General features: G+C 46.4%; 1 protein-coding gene across 5 annotated transcripts in view; it reads right to left on the minus strand.

Annotated features, from left to right (window-relative positions):
• The window catches only part of idua (alpha-L-iduronidase), a 377462-nt gene that overhangs the window by 22745 nt on the left and 338896 nt on the right, over positions 1–15821 (minus strand). For all 5 annotated transcript variants that reach the window (XM_078540394.1, XM_078540387.1, XM_078540376.1 and 2 more), the window contains one exon: positions 3038–3253. In XM_078540394.1, the coding sequence (XP_078396520.1) occupies positions 3038–3253 (216 nt within the window). The remainder of the gene's footprint in view (positions 1–3037; positions 3254–15821) is intronic.

Here is a 15821-nt window from a genome sequence, read left to right on the forward strand (position 1 = left end):
AACATACTGCGTTTCTATTCTTCCTGCCGAAGTGGAGACCTTCACATTTTCCCACATCAGACTCCATCTGCCAAATTTTTGCCCACTCACTTAACCGTTCTATATCCCTTTGAAGGCTCCTTATGTCCTTGTTCTTTCCTGCCTATCTTTGTGTCATCAGCAAATTTTGCAACCATACATTCAGTCCTTTCCTCCAGGTCATTGATATAAATTGTAAGTAGTTGAGGCCCCAGCATTGATCCCTGTGGCACCCCACTCATCACATCTTGCCAACCTGAAAATGACCCATTTATGCCTACTCACTGTTTCTTGTTAGCTAACCAATCCTCTAACCATGCTAATATGTTACCCCCTACACCAAGAGCTCTTAATTTGCATTGTAACCTTTGATATGTGCTCAAAGCCTCTTCACCTGACTGTCTGGGTCTGTTCGGTAGGGCCAATAGTCTTGAATGTGGCACTGGTTACCTCCTTGATGCACCATTGGGCCACAGCCTGTGAGATCCCACACACATGTACCCAGTGGATCCCTGGAAAGATCTGCAGACATAGAAGTTGAGAGCCACAGTGATTTTCAGAGGGAGTGGCATTGGGTATCCACCAACTTCCATGGATCTCATCCTGAAACATGGCTCATAAATCCACTACCACCTCTCTGGAGTGCCTCCAGGAGGGTCTGCGCTGACACTGTCACTCGGACATCTGGTGATAGTTGAGCTGTGTATAGTGCACTCTCGCCCAGGGGTAGGCCTTTCTTCGCTGAGCAGCCTGTTAGCATGCCCTTGGTGCCCTTCTCAGTCATGCCCACCTGGAAGTTGGCCCCCTTGCTGCTCATTAGCCCCTGCTAGAAAAAGTAGCAAGCCTGAGGATTGGGAGCAAATGTAACCCCACAATTTAAAAAGGGAGGGAGGGAGTAAACAGTGAATCATAGACCGGTTAGCCTAACATCAGTAGTCGGGAAAATGCTAGAGTCGATTGTAAAAGATGTGATAACAGGACACTTAGAAAATATCAGTGGGATTAGACAAAGTCAACATGGGTTTATGAAAGGGAAATCATGTTTGATAAACTGACTAGATTTCTTTGAGGATGTAACTAGCAGAATAGATAAGGGAGAACCAGTGGATGTGATGTATTTGGATTTTTAGAAAGCTTTTGATAAAGTCCCACATAAGTGGTTAGTGTGTAAAAATAAAGCACATGGGATTGGGGGTAACATATTAGCATGGATTAAGAATTGGTTGCAGACAGGAAACAGAGAGTAGGAATAAATTAGTCTTTTTTGGAGTGGCTGGCGGAGACTAGTGGGATACTACAGGTATCAGTGCTTGGGCTCCAGCTATTCACAATATATATCACTGATTTGGATGAGGGAACCAAATGTAATATTTCCAAGTTTGCTGGCGACACGAAACTTGGTGGGAATGTGAGTGATGAGGAGGATGTTAAGAGACTTCAAGGAGATTTAGACAGGTTGAGTGAGTGGCTCAATATATGGCAGATGCAGTATAATGTTGATAAGTGTGAAGTTATCCATTTTGGTAGGAACAACAGAATGGCAGAGTATTATTTAAATGGTAATAGATTGGGAAATGTTGATGTACAAAGGGGCCTAGGTGTCCTTGTACACCAATCACTGAAAGCAAGCATGCAGGTGCAGCAAGCGGTTAAGAAGGCAAATGGTATGTTGGCCTTCATTGCGAGGACTTGAGTACAGGAGCAAGGGTGTCTTACTGCAGCTGTACAGGGTCTTAGTGAGACCACACCTGGAGTATTGTGTGCAGTTTTGGTCTCCTTACCTAAGAAAGGATATACTTGCCATAGAGGGAGTGCAGCGAAGGTTCACCAGACTGATTCTTGGGATGGCAGGATTGTCGAATGAGGAGAGATTGGGCCGACTAGGTCTGGATTCATTGGAGTTTAGAAGAATAAGAGGAAATCTCATTGAAACATTTAAAATTCTGTCAGGGATGGACAGACTGGATGCAGGGATGATATTTCCTCTGGCTGGGGGTCAAGAACAAGGGGTTACAGTCTCAGGATACGGGGTAAACCATTTAGGACTAAGATGAGGAGAAGCTTCTTCACTCAGATGGTGGTGAACCTATGGAATTCTCTACCACAGAAGGCTGTGGAGGCCAAATCACTGAATATATTTAAGAAGGAAATAGATAGATTTTTGGACTCTAAAGGTGTTAAGGGGTATGGGGAGAGCGCAGGAGTACGGCATTGAAATAGAGGATCAGTCATGATCATATTGAATGGCAGAGCAGGCTTGAAAGGCCAAATGACCGACTCCTGCTCCTATTTTCTATGTTTCTATGACCTCCCTCCCTCCTCCTTGGGGTGAGGGTGGGGCACAAGGAAGGTTGGATGGATCAGGCCCATGGCAGTTAAGTTCTCTCCTACCCCTGAACATTCTTTGCAGCCCACCTCCCTTTCCTTTTCCTCGGCTAGTCCCTTTGGAGCATGCGCCATTGCCCCTCTGTGACCCCAGCAGCACGCCCTCTCCTTGGTGCTGTCCATTGGTGTTAGTCTCACTCCCTGCAAATTTTTTCTTCAGCTAATTATCTAATTTCCTTTTGAAAGCCATGATCAAACCAGCCTCCACCACACTCTCAGGCAGTGCATTTCAGGTCCTAACCGCACACAGTGTAAAAAAGATTTTTGCTGATGTTGCCTTTGGTTCTTTTGCCATTTACTTTAAATCAGCATAGTTTTCCCCTATCTATTCTGTCCAGAACCCTTATGATTTTGATGTGCACTCCAATACTAAATAACACCTTTTTGTGTGTACCTTGTTTCTATTTTTTAATACTCCTTCTTGGTGGCCAATCGCCTGAAAAATTAGTTTAAATCCTTGCCCACAGCACTGGTTAACTTGCCCACAAAAATATTGGTCCCAACTCTGTTCATGTGCAATTCATCCAACTTAAACAGGTCTCTCCTGCCACAGAACTTGAAATAAAAACTTCATTTTAAAACATTTGGGTTTAACAGATCTTAACATGGCTAACATGCCAACAACTACATTTACCTTCTTGGGTGGGAAAATTGGTCAGGTTGACAGTCACAAGGGTAATATCCGATGATGTCTGATTGTCATCACTGTTATAAATTATTATAGCAGATTGCCAACTGTCAGAGGCATGAGAATTTGAAGGTTCATGGATACTTGCAATTGCTCCCAAAGTGCTATTCTCATCTGAAGCATCACCATTCAACATCATTTCTACTTCAAGTTGTTTCTCACCTGTATGTGAAAAAAAAAATGTTAAGGGAGGAACTAATTATTTTACTATTTGGATGTTTGAATTGACAAAAATTGGGCTAATCAGAATATAACAAAAATGTTCATAGGGCATCTTAATGGAAGGTCTATTGCAATGTTGAAATAAGGTCAATAACCTCAATAGATCAATAAAGCTAAGAATGGCTCAGTTGGGTGCACTCCCACCTCTGCATCATAAGGTTGTGGATTCAAGTGTCCTCCAGAGACTTGAGCGCAAAAATCTAGGCTGATCTTCCTGGTCCAGCTATGAGAGAGTGTGGCACTTTCAATTGTGCCATCTTTGGATGGGAAATTAACCCAAGGCTCTGTTCGCTTTCTAAAGTGGATGTTAAAGATACCATGTATTATTTCAAAGAACAGCAGGTGAGTTATCCCTGGTGCGCTGGCCAATATTTATTCCTCAATCAACATCACAAAAACAGATTATCTGGTCATTATCATATTGCTGTGTCCAAAATGGTTGCTGCATTTTCTACACTGCAACAGTGACTCCACTTGAAAAGAACTTCTTCAACTGTAAAATGCTTTGGGACATCCTGAAGTTATGAAAGAATGTATACAAAGGCAAGTTTTTTTTCCAGCAAAATAAATAGGCAACTCAATAGGTAAGCACATGAGTGTTTTGGCACATTAGCCAAGCATTGCCCCATTGGGTGTCACATGGACACCATGTTATTTATTCTGGAAGCAAAGTCACTCAGATGTCTTACATCCTGTAATGCCTGACAGCACATTGATGTCTCAGAGCTGAGGTACTTGCTCCCTCACACCTACCATTACTATCATCCATTCCAAAAATCCTGACTGATTGTCACTGCATGATCTGGACATTGCAACTATGAATTAAAATCATGCGTTCTTCTTACAAGGGCAAATACACAAAATTCATGGAGACCACAGGCCACTGTAAGAGGACGTGCCAACATCTTGCATTTAGAGCACATGAAGATGAACCAATAGCAAGAATTGGTGTCAACTGAGCTGGGTATGGAGATATGGGATTCACTGTGTCCATAATGGATTTGTCAAAATGTATACCATTTTTTATTTAATGTTTCTTCAATCACTTTGCCAGTTATCACTTTCCTTACAAGAGGTTCACAAAGTAACTGAATAACATATGTTACTCAAACAAACAAGAATTAAATGTAACATTCTTTCCTCCAGAGTCCGCAGGTGAGGATACAGGGGAAGATTTCTTAAAATCAACATTTTCTAGTCCTCTGCCTCTGCAAGAACTGGTGACCATTCACTATCTTCCTCACGCTGATCAACGCAGAGGTGCCTAACTGTACGTGTACAAATTGACACATTGTGAAACACAGGGCACATGGAAGTGAGAGGATGCATATGTGGAGGTGGGTATTGATGTCATTAAATGGAGGCCTAAGACATATATGGCCCATTTTTGATTGCTCAATCGCATGGATAAGAGACACAAACAATTTTCCTGCTCACGCCTTAATTGGTTAAAATAGACAACCTGCCAATGTAACTTATGCTTCCCACTAGCATATTGCTGAATCAGGCCTAGCTGATGTGATTTAATTTTCGTCGGGACCTGGAAAAATTTATTAATTTTGCTTCCAATCTCCACCCCTCCATCATTTTCACATGGTCCATCTCTGACACTTCCCTTCCCTTCCTTGACCTCTCTGTCTCAATTTCTGGTGATAGACTGTCCACCAATATCTATTACAAGCCTACCGACTCCCACAGCTACCTCGACTACCGCTCATCACACCCCGCTTCCTGTAAGGACTCCATCCCATTCTCTCAGTTCCTTTGCCTCCGTTGCATCTGTTCTGATGATGCCACTTTCAAAAACAGTTCCTCTGACATGTCCTCCTTCTTCCTTAACCGAGGTTTTCCACCCATGGTAGTTTACAGGGCCCTCAACCGTGTCCGGCCCATCTCCCGCGCATCCGCCCTCACGCCTTCTCCTCCCTCCCAGAAACATGATAGGGTCCCCCTTGTCCTCACTTATCACCCCACCAGCCTCCGCATTCAAAGGATCATCCTCCGCCATTTACGCCAACTCCAGCATGATGCCACCACCAAACACATCTTCCCTTCACCCCCCCTGGCGGCATTCCATAGGGATCGTTCCCTCCGTGACATCCTGGTCCACTTCTCCATCACACCCTACTCCTCATCCCCCTCCCACGCCACCTTCCCATGCAAACGCAGAAGATGCAACACATGCCTCTTCACTTCCTTTCTCCTCACCGTCCAAGGGCCCAAACACTCCTTTCAAGTGAAGCAGCATTTCACTTGCACTTCCCTCAACTTAGTCTACTGCATTCATTGTTCCCAATGCGGTTTCCTCTACATTGGAGAGACCAAACGCAGACTGGGTGACCGCTTTGCAGAATACCTTCGGTCTGTCCGCAAGCATTACCCAGACCTCTCTGTCGCTTGCCATTTCAACACTCCACCCTGCTCTCATGCCCACATGTCTGTCCTTGGCTTGCTGCATTGTTCCAGTGAAGCTCAACACAAACTGGAGGAACAGCACCTCATCTTCCGACTAGGCACTTTACAGCCTTCTGGACTGAATATTGAGTTCAACAATTTTAGATCTTGAACTCTCTCCTTCATCCCCATCCCCTTTTCGTTTCTTCCCCCTCCTTTTTGTTTTTTCCAATAATTTATATAGATTTTTCTTTTCCCACCTATTTCCATTATTTTTAAATGTATTTCCACCCATTGTTTATCTCTACCTTTTATGCCCTTTTAGTATTATTTCACCCCACCCCCACTAGAGCTATCTGTACCTTGCCTGTCCTGCTTTCTACTCTTAATTAGCACATTCCTTTAGATAATATCACCATCTTCAACACCTCTTTGTTTCTTTTGTCTGTGACATCTTTTGGTTATCTCCACCTATTACTGACTGCATGTCCTAACAACATCCCACCCCACCCCCCCACCCCCCACCCCACAAACCAGCTTATATTTCACCCCTTTCCTATTTTTACTTAGTTCTGTTGAAGGGTCATGAGGACTCAAAACGTCAACTGTGCTCTTCTCCGCCGATGCTGCCAGACCTGCTGAGTTTTTCCAGGTATTTCTGTTTCTGTTTTTGTTTTGTATTTCCAGCATCTGCAGTTTTTTGCTTTTATATTTATATATTTATGATTTAATGGCAGCTTGCAATTCTTAAAAGGAAGGTGTTCTTGGGCTGCAGGCAACTAGAATGATACTTACAACAGTCAAAACAGCAGGTGCCTGAAATTCATTGGATGTTCTACTGCAAGAGGTCACTAGAAGGAGCGCCTTGTTCTTTAGGATGGGGAGGACTGGGGGGGTCACAATAGGTTTCTAAACAAGTGGTGCCTCTCATAAGTAGTGGAGGAAGTCAATTGGAGGAGCATTGCAACCAAAGTCTGATGGGTTTATACTACCTAAGACTCCTAACTCTCATCTCTGTAATTCTCTGCTAAGTACTGCACAACCTGGAGCCCCAGTACTCACAAGGCTTCCATGAAGCACTTAACTTTGCTCTCCTCCTATCACAGCAGTGGGTTTTGCTCCATCTCATCTCCTTCTGTTGCTACTTGCCCACTCTGCGCTTACTCCTCTCTTCACAATGATTTCCCTCACTTTCCCGAACCCCTGCCATCTTTTATGCCACAGTCACACTATTTCCCCTGAGATAGAAATATTGAAAAAATTTATGGCAGGAGGAAGCCATTTGGCCCATCGTGTCTGTGCCAGCCAAAAAATGTATTCAGTCTAATCCCACTTCCCAGCTTTGGTCCATAGTCCTGTAGGCTGCAACACCTCAACTGCATATCCAAGTGTTTTTTAAATCTGATGAGGCTTTTTGCTTCTACCATCGTCTCAAGCAGTAAGTTCCAGACCCTTACAACCTGCTAGAAAGAAAGATTTCTCCTCTATCTCCTTCCAAACCTTCTAGCAATTACTTTAAATCAGGCTTGTCCAATGTATAGTCTGTGGGCCAGATGCGGTTCCCGAAGCCCTTCTATGTGGCCCCTGGGGTCAGTTTTCAAAATTTTGGTCAAGCAGGTGTGTTTCATTGAAGATTCTGCATGGAGCTGCTCCCCCAATTACAGGCCAGTTCTATCCCATGTTTGCTGCTGATAGGCTCACTAGTAAGCCTTCTGCAGCAAATGAGGGAGAGAAACAGTCTCTGACCGGAGGAGCAGCAAACACCGGCGTTGGTGAGTGTGCTGAGGGTTGCCAGACCGAGGGAAGTGAAAGTATGGCGGGGCTGGAGCCCGAGGAGCCGTGTAAGTCGGGCCTGTGGAGGGCAAAGTTTTGGCAGCCTGGGAGGGTGAAGTCATGTCGGGCCCGGGGACGGCAAAGTTTTGTTAGCCCGGAGAGGAGACAGTGGCGCATTATGTGGGAATGAGAGAGTGTGTGTCTGTGTGTGTAGGAGTGAGTGTGTGTGTGGGAGTGAGAGAATGAGGGTGTGTGTGTGCGGGAGGGAGTGTCATAGTGTGCCTGAATGTGCGAGGGAGTGAAAAAATGTTTCTGTGAGCGTGTGTCTGTGAATGTGTGGGGAAGTGAGAGAGTGGCCAAACTTGTACGTTCGGCATCCGGGCATGCGCCCGACACGCACGAGCATAATATGGCGCACGATGATGTCAGGCATGCGTCCTGACGTCATCATGTGCTCGCGTGATATTTCATTCAGCGGGTGTGCGCCGGAGTTGGGTGCGCGCCCACCGATAATTGAAAGGCCTATTAAGGTTATTAACAAGCTAATTAACTTGAAATTTACACTGCCTGTCCAACCTAATGGTCAGCAGGCAGGCGAGAAGGCCCAGCGGCCTTTACATTTTTTTAGGAAACCTCATCCACGAGTGGGATGAGGTTTCCTAAAGCTAATACAAATTAAATAAAAACTTTATTTTGGATTTAAAACATGCCCCATCTCATGTGACATAGTCACACGAGGGGACATGTTTCATTAAATTTTTATTGTTTTTATTAAGTTTTTTAAAAAGCGCTTCAATCTCCCTGAGGCAGCTCTGTGCCACAGGGAGCTTGAAGTGCTCTTTCGTGCGCATGTGCGAACTGTGTGCCAGGCCCGCTCTCCATCCTCCCCCCGCCTGCACAGGTCGCGCTCAGCGCTGCCACTCACAATCCACGCAGGGCGGGCCATAATTGGCCTGCCCACGTGAAATCGTGGTGCAGAGCCGAGCTTCCCAACCGGCCCCGCCCACTCCCGCCAAGCCCGCCTGACGAGGGAAAAATCTGGCAAGTGTATCTGAGTGTGTGTGAGGGAGTGAGAGAGTGGGTATCTGTGTGTGTGGGGGGATTGCGAGCAGGTATCTGTGTGTGTGGGTGGGATTGCGAGCGAGTGTCTGCATGTGTGGGCGGGATTGCAAGTGAGTGACTGTGTGTGTGGGGGGTAGTGCCAGTGACTGAGTGACTGTGTGTGTCGGGGAGGCGGGGGGGAGTGTGAGAGGCTTAGTGATTGAGTGTGGGGGAGTGTGACAGAGTGAGTGACTGTGTGTGGGGGGGAGTGTGAGAGACTGAGTGACTGTGTGTGGGGGGAGTGTGAGAGACTGAGTGACTGTGTGTGGGGGAGTGTGAGAGACTGAGTGACTGAGTGTAGGGGAGTGTGAGAAACTGAGTGACTGTGTGTGGGGGAGTGTGAGAGACTGAGTGACTGAGTGTGGGGGAGTGTGAGAGACTGCGTGACTGTGTGTGGGGGAGTGTGAGGGACTGAGTGACTGTGTGTGGGGGAGTGTGAGAGAGTGAGTGACTGTGTGTGGGGGAGTGTGAGAGAGTGAGTGACTGTGTGTGGGGGGAGTGTGAGAGACTGAGTGACTGTGTGTGGGGGGAGTGTGAGAGACTGAGTGACTGTGTGTGGGGGAGTGTGAGACTGAGTGACTGTGTGTGGGGGAGTGTGAGAGAGTGAGTGACTGTGTGTGGGGGGAGTGTGAGAGACTGAGTGACTGTGTGTGTGGGGGGAATTATGAGTGAGTGGCTGTTTTCTTGGGGGGTAAGCGCAAAAGACTGAGTGACTGAGGGTAAGTGGGAGAGACTGAGTGCATGGGGGTGGTGTGTGAGAGACTGAGTGTGTGTGTGTGTGTGTGTGTGTGTATGGAGGGTGGCGGAATGCGAGTCTACCTTGCGACCAGTTTCAGGTTTCTCTCACTCACTTACTCACTCTCTCACCCACAGTGGGAGAAGCTGAGTGAGTGAGCATCCTGAGTCTGGGTGTGAGCCGGACAAACACACTCTGCCCTCTCACACTCTGGTCATTTTTATTAATTACTCTTTTTTCAAATTTTGCTTAGCAATTGTTTCTTTCTTTAAATCCTTGACCTTTTTTTGAAATTCAGTTTATTATTGTGCCAAATGTTATCTTTCCGAAATTTGCTCATCAGCCGCTTGAGTGAGAAAAATATGCAAATGTGGCCCCCCCAAATGAAAAGGTTGGACAAACCTGCTTTAAATCTAAGCCCCCGGTTATTGACCTCAACGTTAATGGAAATAAGCCCTTCCTATCCATTCTATTTAGACCCCTCATAATTTTATACATCTCAATTAAATCTCCCCTCAGCTTCCTCTGTTGCAAAGAAAACAAACTCAGCCTATCCAATCTTCCTTCATAGCTAAAGTTCTCAATTCCTGACAAGATCCTCATAAATCTCTTCTGTGCCCTTTCTGGTATGATCACATCCTTCCTGTAATTTGGTGACCAGAACTATTCGCAGTATTCTTGTTGTGGTCGAATGAGTGTTTAGACAGTTCTAGCACAACTTCCCTGTTCATACACTTTAGGCCTCTGCCAAGAAAGAAAAATATTCAGTAACTCTTCTTGACCATTTTATCCATCTGTCTTGCTACCTTCAAGGTCTCTCTGTTTTTCTACACTTTTCAGAATCCAACTATTTATTATGTAGCCTCTTGCATTGTTTGTCTGCCCCAAATGCATTACCTCACACTTCTCTGGATTGAATTCCATTTGTCACTTTTCTGAACAGTCCATTGATATTATCCAGCAGTCTACAGCTTTCTTCCCCACTATCAATCACACAGCCATCCCTTTTTAAACAAAGGTACACTGTAGCTCTCCTCCAGATCTCTGGCACAACGCCTGTAGTTACAGAGGATTGGAAAATGATGGGTAGAGCCTCAGCTATTTCTTACCTTTCTTCCCTTAAGCAGTCTGGCCTGGTGATTTCATACCCTTTAATATTTCCTCCTTCTCTACATTAACCTCATTCAATATTTCACACTCCTTCTTAACTACAATGTCTGTTTTGTCCCTCTCTTTTCCGAAAATTGACACAAGTGCAGGAGTAGTGATGGGTGATGCCTGAAAATACCTGCGCCAACCAGCGTGCCGGTTCCCTGACACCATTCCTGGCTTAAACAGGTCCCACCTCCCCCAAAATGAGTCCTAGTGCCCTAGGGATCTAAAGCCCTCTCTCCTGCAACTACCTCCAGCCAGGTATCCAGTTACACTTCCCTTGTACTTCTGTACTCACTAATGCGTGACACCGGGAGTAATCTGGAGATTACTACATTTGAGGTCCTACTTTCTCTTTCCTAGCCCCCTGAAATCTGCCTGTAAGACCTCACCTCTCTTTATACCTATGTCATTGGTAGCAACATGGGCTATGTCCTCTGAATGTTCAGGCTCTCCGCTCAGAATGTTTTGCAGCCACTCAGTTACATCCTTGACCTTGGCTCCAGGGAGGCAACATACCAATCCTGGAGTCACATCTGTGGCTGCAGAAATGCCTATCTATTGACTACCCTATCACTATTGCCTTCCTGATCTTCCTCCTTCTCCCCCTGCACTGCTGAGCAGCTGGTACTGTGGATCTGGTTGTATTGCCCAGAGGAACCATCGCCCTCATCAAGTATTCAGAAGTCAATACTGGTTGGCAAGTGAGCTGCACTCAGGGGACACCTGCACTACCTGCCTGGTCCTGCTTGACTGTCTGGCAGTTGCCCAGGTCTGCGTGCAGGATGACCACATCCAGAAACGTACCATCCACATAGTTTCCAGCCTTCCGGATGTACCGCAAGTAGCTGGTCAAGCTGTTCCGAAGCCCAGAGCTTGAACTCCTCCAGCTGATGACACTACCTGCATATGTGGCTGTCCAGGACACGAGAAGTATCTTGGAGTTCTCCCCTACAACAGGAAATACATTCCACAGGGCTGAAATTCTAGGGCTTGTCCATGCTAGTATAAGTACCCTTATAACAGGTGGTGGCATAGTGGTATTGTCACTGACTAGTATTTCAGAGACCCAGGGTCATGCTCTGGGGACCTGGATTTGAATCCTACCATGGCAGATGGTGAAATTTGAATTCAATAAAAATCTGGAATTAAAAGTCTGATAATGACCATGAAACCACTGCTGATTGTCATAAAAGCCCATCTGGTTCATTAATGCCCTTTAAGGAAGGAAATCTCCTGTTCTTGTCTGGCCTCCATGTGACTCCAGACCCACAGCAATGTGATTGAGTCTTAAAAATGTCCTCTGAACAAAGGCAATTAGGGATGGGGTAAAAAATAACAGTAAACAATAACAAATTATAAAAAAAAGCATAGCCTACTATAAAAAACTCTCATCCCTTCAGACTTGATGCTTCGAGTTTGTTTTAAATTAAAAAATATATATTTTTCACTTTTTTTTCACGCCTCTTTTGTCTCTCTCAATCTTTCTTTTCCTCTCATTATTTCACTTTCTGGGCCTGATTTGACATTGAATTAAATATGGTATTTTCTGGTTCAGACTCTGGTCCCCTCATTAACAATTCCTCGATATGATTGGTTAAGGAGATACAAAGGGACAAATTTTCCTGGAATCGGGAGGCCTATTCCCATATCCAGCAACTTTTGTCAATGTGGGATAAGGACGCGGGTAGCCAGCCCACACGAAGCACTCCTACCTCTGTCAGCTCCACTGTGAGAGTGGGCATTTCAAAACTCCCTGCAACTTTGAAGGAGCCGGTCCTGTTCTGTTAGTAGACATGTTTCACGGTACTTCAGAAGAGTCGTGATCCATGGAGAAACCGTAGTCCTGAGTTAAGAACCAAAAAAAAGCTACTCGACATTTCCTTTGCAATGCATTGCCTCTCTTATCATCTCATAAAGCCGTAAATAATCAAATTATCAATGACAAAAAGCTTTTATCCACTTCATACCTCTTGATCTTGTGTAAATAAACATGCAAGTACTGAAACAAAACTCTTCAAAGAAAGATCAGGTTATTACAAGGTGTCAATCAAACAAAACTAGCACTCCCCTAGAAGCTGTGTCAATGTTGCCTACAGGGCTGAATCCATATTAGCCATTCTTGGAGCCCAGACAAGCATTCAAAATGAGGACATCTGGCAACTGTATAAGCAAAGCAGACTGAACAGATGGGTAGATATCTGTTTTAATCCAGATGGCCTCATTATGAATACTATAGGCTGTTCTCAAAAACCTCATGATTTTGAACACTTTTATCAAATCTCCTCATTCTTCTCTTCCCTCAGGAGAACAACCCCTAGCATCATCGATCTATCAACATAACTGAAGTCACTCATGCCTGAAACTATTCTTTCAAATCTTTTCAGCACCGTCTCTAAAGCCTCACGTTCTTCCTAAAATGTGGACACAACACTCCAATGAGGCTGAACCAGAGTTTTATAGAGGTTCATCTTAACTTCCTTGTCTATTGTGCTTTCATCCAGGGCTATAACTGTGAGCTTTGAAGGTAGAACATTCAAGCTGAGCATATGTAATGGGAACAATTTCCAAGGATGCTCTAGCAACATTTAGTTGGCCCAATTGATGCAGTGCTTCTCTGCAACCTCTAAGGCCGGAATTTTCCAACTCCATTGGCGCCGGGTGTCATGGCGGCCGTGAGCGGACAATATGGCAAGAAGACCAAAAATCAGTTTCAATACGTCGTGAAACCAGTTTGTGATTGTCTGCACCACCTGTCAATGGCTGGCTGCATTTCCCGCCGCCGCACATCGGGAACGTAATTTTAATATATTTGTATAAGCTCTGCTTGCCAGAATCGCCACCCCACCCGCACTCCCCCACCACGCTAAATCATCTGGCACATGGTGGGAAAACACGCCGACCTAGAACACGTCTTGACAAGTGTGACGTGCAGAAATTGGGACTTACCATTAGGGCCTTACTCAGATCACGGATTTCCGAGGAGCAGAAGATACTGAAGCCCTACGGCTACCGGACCCTGGAGGAACACGTGCATCGCATGCTGGGTGGATTGTCATGAACATGGCACCACTGTGAAGCAGCTCATGGAAGTTGGAACATCACCGTTGATGTTTGGGGTCTGCTTCGGGATATCAGGGGCTTGGCCATGGGCTACTTCAGACGATCGTCAAGGAGCTGGAGAGAAAGGTCTAGGTTTGACTGGGAGAGTAAGTTGTACCGAGGGGGGCGCTGAGGTTGGGAAGTGGAGGAACACTGGTTTCGGGGTTGGGGGGGGGGTGGGGGTTTGAGGTTGGGAGGGATGGGGGAGGGAGTACACAGGAGGAGTGGGTAACGGGAGAGAATGTGGCAACTAAGGAGGTAGGTTTAAGGGGAGAAAGGTGTAGGGGAAGGAGTTCGAAGGAGGAAGGAGTTCAGAGGGGTGCAGGACTTCGGGGGGGAGGAAGGAGTTCGGAGGGGGGCAGAAGTCCAGGGGAAGGAAGGTGCCCAGGGGGAGGAATGTATCCAGGGGGAGGAAGGAGTTTGGAAGGGGGAAGGAGTCCAGGGGGAGTAAGGAGCCAAGGAGGGAGGAATGAGTGAGGATGGAGGAGGGAGTAAGGGTGGAGGAAGCAGTAAGGGTGAAGGAAAGAGTAAGGGTGAAGGAGGGAGTAAGGAAGGAGGATGTCCAGGTGAGCATGCAAGGGAGGGATCTATGGAGTTGATGACAGCCTCCTGGGGAGTGAATTGAGGGTGCGTGTGGTAGTACAGAATGGTGAGTATGAGAGGGCAGAGTGAGCCATTAGGGTGGGAGGGTGAGGGTGTGTCGGCAGCGGTAGAAGGGACGGCGAAGGTGGTTGGTGGGGACTTGGAGGCAGACGCGGACCTTGGGGGTGGGAAGGAAGAGGTCGGGAAGGCCAATGTGGGTGGGGATGGGAATCTCAGGAAGATAGGGAACATGCACATTCACCTGGACATCCTGGAAAGACAAGGGTTCTGGTTGGAGGTGGAAGGTGATGTCGGAGGAGGTCAATAGTAATGGGAGAAAGGACATGGGTGGCCAGGGGAGGGGAAAGGATGGGAGAGCTGAAAACATACTAAACAACCACCATGCTTCTGAAATTGCAAGTGAGCGGGGCCTCATGTTGGGCAGACACAGGTGCTGTATGGTAGTGTGATCAGTGGGTGGGTGGAGATGCAGGTCAGCTCAGATGGACAGCTGAAAGAGAACACCAGCAGGCAGCATTGAAAACGACCAGGACATTGAGATGAGTGTGATGGAGGAAGGGTCCGTGTGTGTGGGAGAATTTTTGCACGAGGCTCCGAAATGCCCTGCCACATACACACTTCTCCCTCCAGAATCACCCGTGGTTTGGCTGCGTGCAGTTGAACTGTAGTGGGGGAGTGGGGACGCAGGGGAGGACATGAGAAGTTTGTAAATTAAGCTGGAAGACACCATTACACATTACTCAGTGTAAGTGAATAAGTTTCTTGATATCATGTCGAGTGAATGTAATCGAATGAAGACTGGCATCTATGATGCTGGGGACCTCTGGAGGAACCAAGGTAGATCATCCACTCAGCACTTCTGGCTGAAGACTGTTGCAAATGCTTCAGCCTTATCTTTTGCACTGATGTGCTGGGCTCTACCATCATTGAGGATCAGGATATTTGTGGAGCCTCCTCCTCCAGTGAGTTGTGCAATTGTCCACTACCATTCATGACTGGATGTGGCAGAACTACAGAGCTTAGATCTGATCCGTTGATTCTGGAATCGCTTTGCTCTTGCTATCACTTGCTACTTAAGTTGTTTGGCACGCAAATAGTCCTTTGTTGTAGCTTCACCAGGTTCACGCTTCATTTTTAGGTATGCCTGGTGCTGGTCCTGGCATGCCCTCCTGCACTCTTCATTGAACCAGGGTTGATCCCCTGGCTTGGTGGTGATGGTAGAGTGGGTAATATGCTGGGCCATGAGGTTAGAGATTGTAGTTGAGTACAATTCTGCCGCTGTGATGGCCCACAGCGCCTCATGGATGTCCAGTCTTGAGTTGCTCAATCTGTTTGAAATCTATCCCATTTGGCGTGTGGTAGTGCCACACAACACAGTGGAGGGTATTCTCAATGTGAAGACGGGACTTCGTCTCCACATGGACTGTGCAATGGTCTCTTCTTACCGATGCTGTCATGGACAGATGCATCTGTGGCAGGCAGGCTGCTGAGGATGAGGTCAAGTATGCTTCTCCTTCTTGTTGGTTCCTTTACCACCTGCCGCAGACCTGCATTAAGTTCCGCATGCTCATTCATTCTACCAGCCGGACTATATGCTCTTGAAGTTTATCACAGTTCACAGTACTGCCAAGTTTTGTGGTATCTGAA

The sequence above is a fragment of the Cetorhinus maximus genome, chromosome 1 (genome assembly GCF_964194155.1).
Source record: "Cetorhinus maximus chromosome 1, sCetMax3.hap1.1, whole genome shotgun sequence".
NCBI classification, from domain to species: domain Eukaryota; kingdom Metazoa; phylum Chordata; class Chondrichthyes; order Lamniformes; family Cetorhinidae; genus Cetorhinus; species Cetorhinus maximus.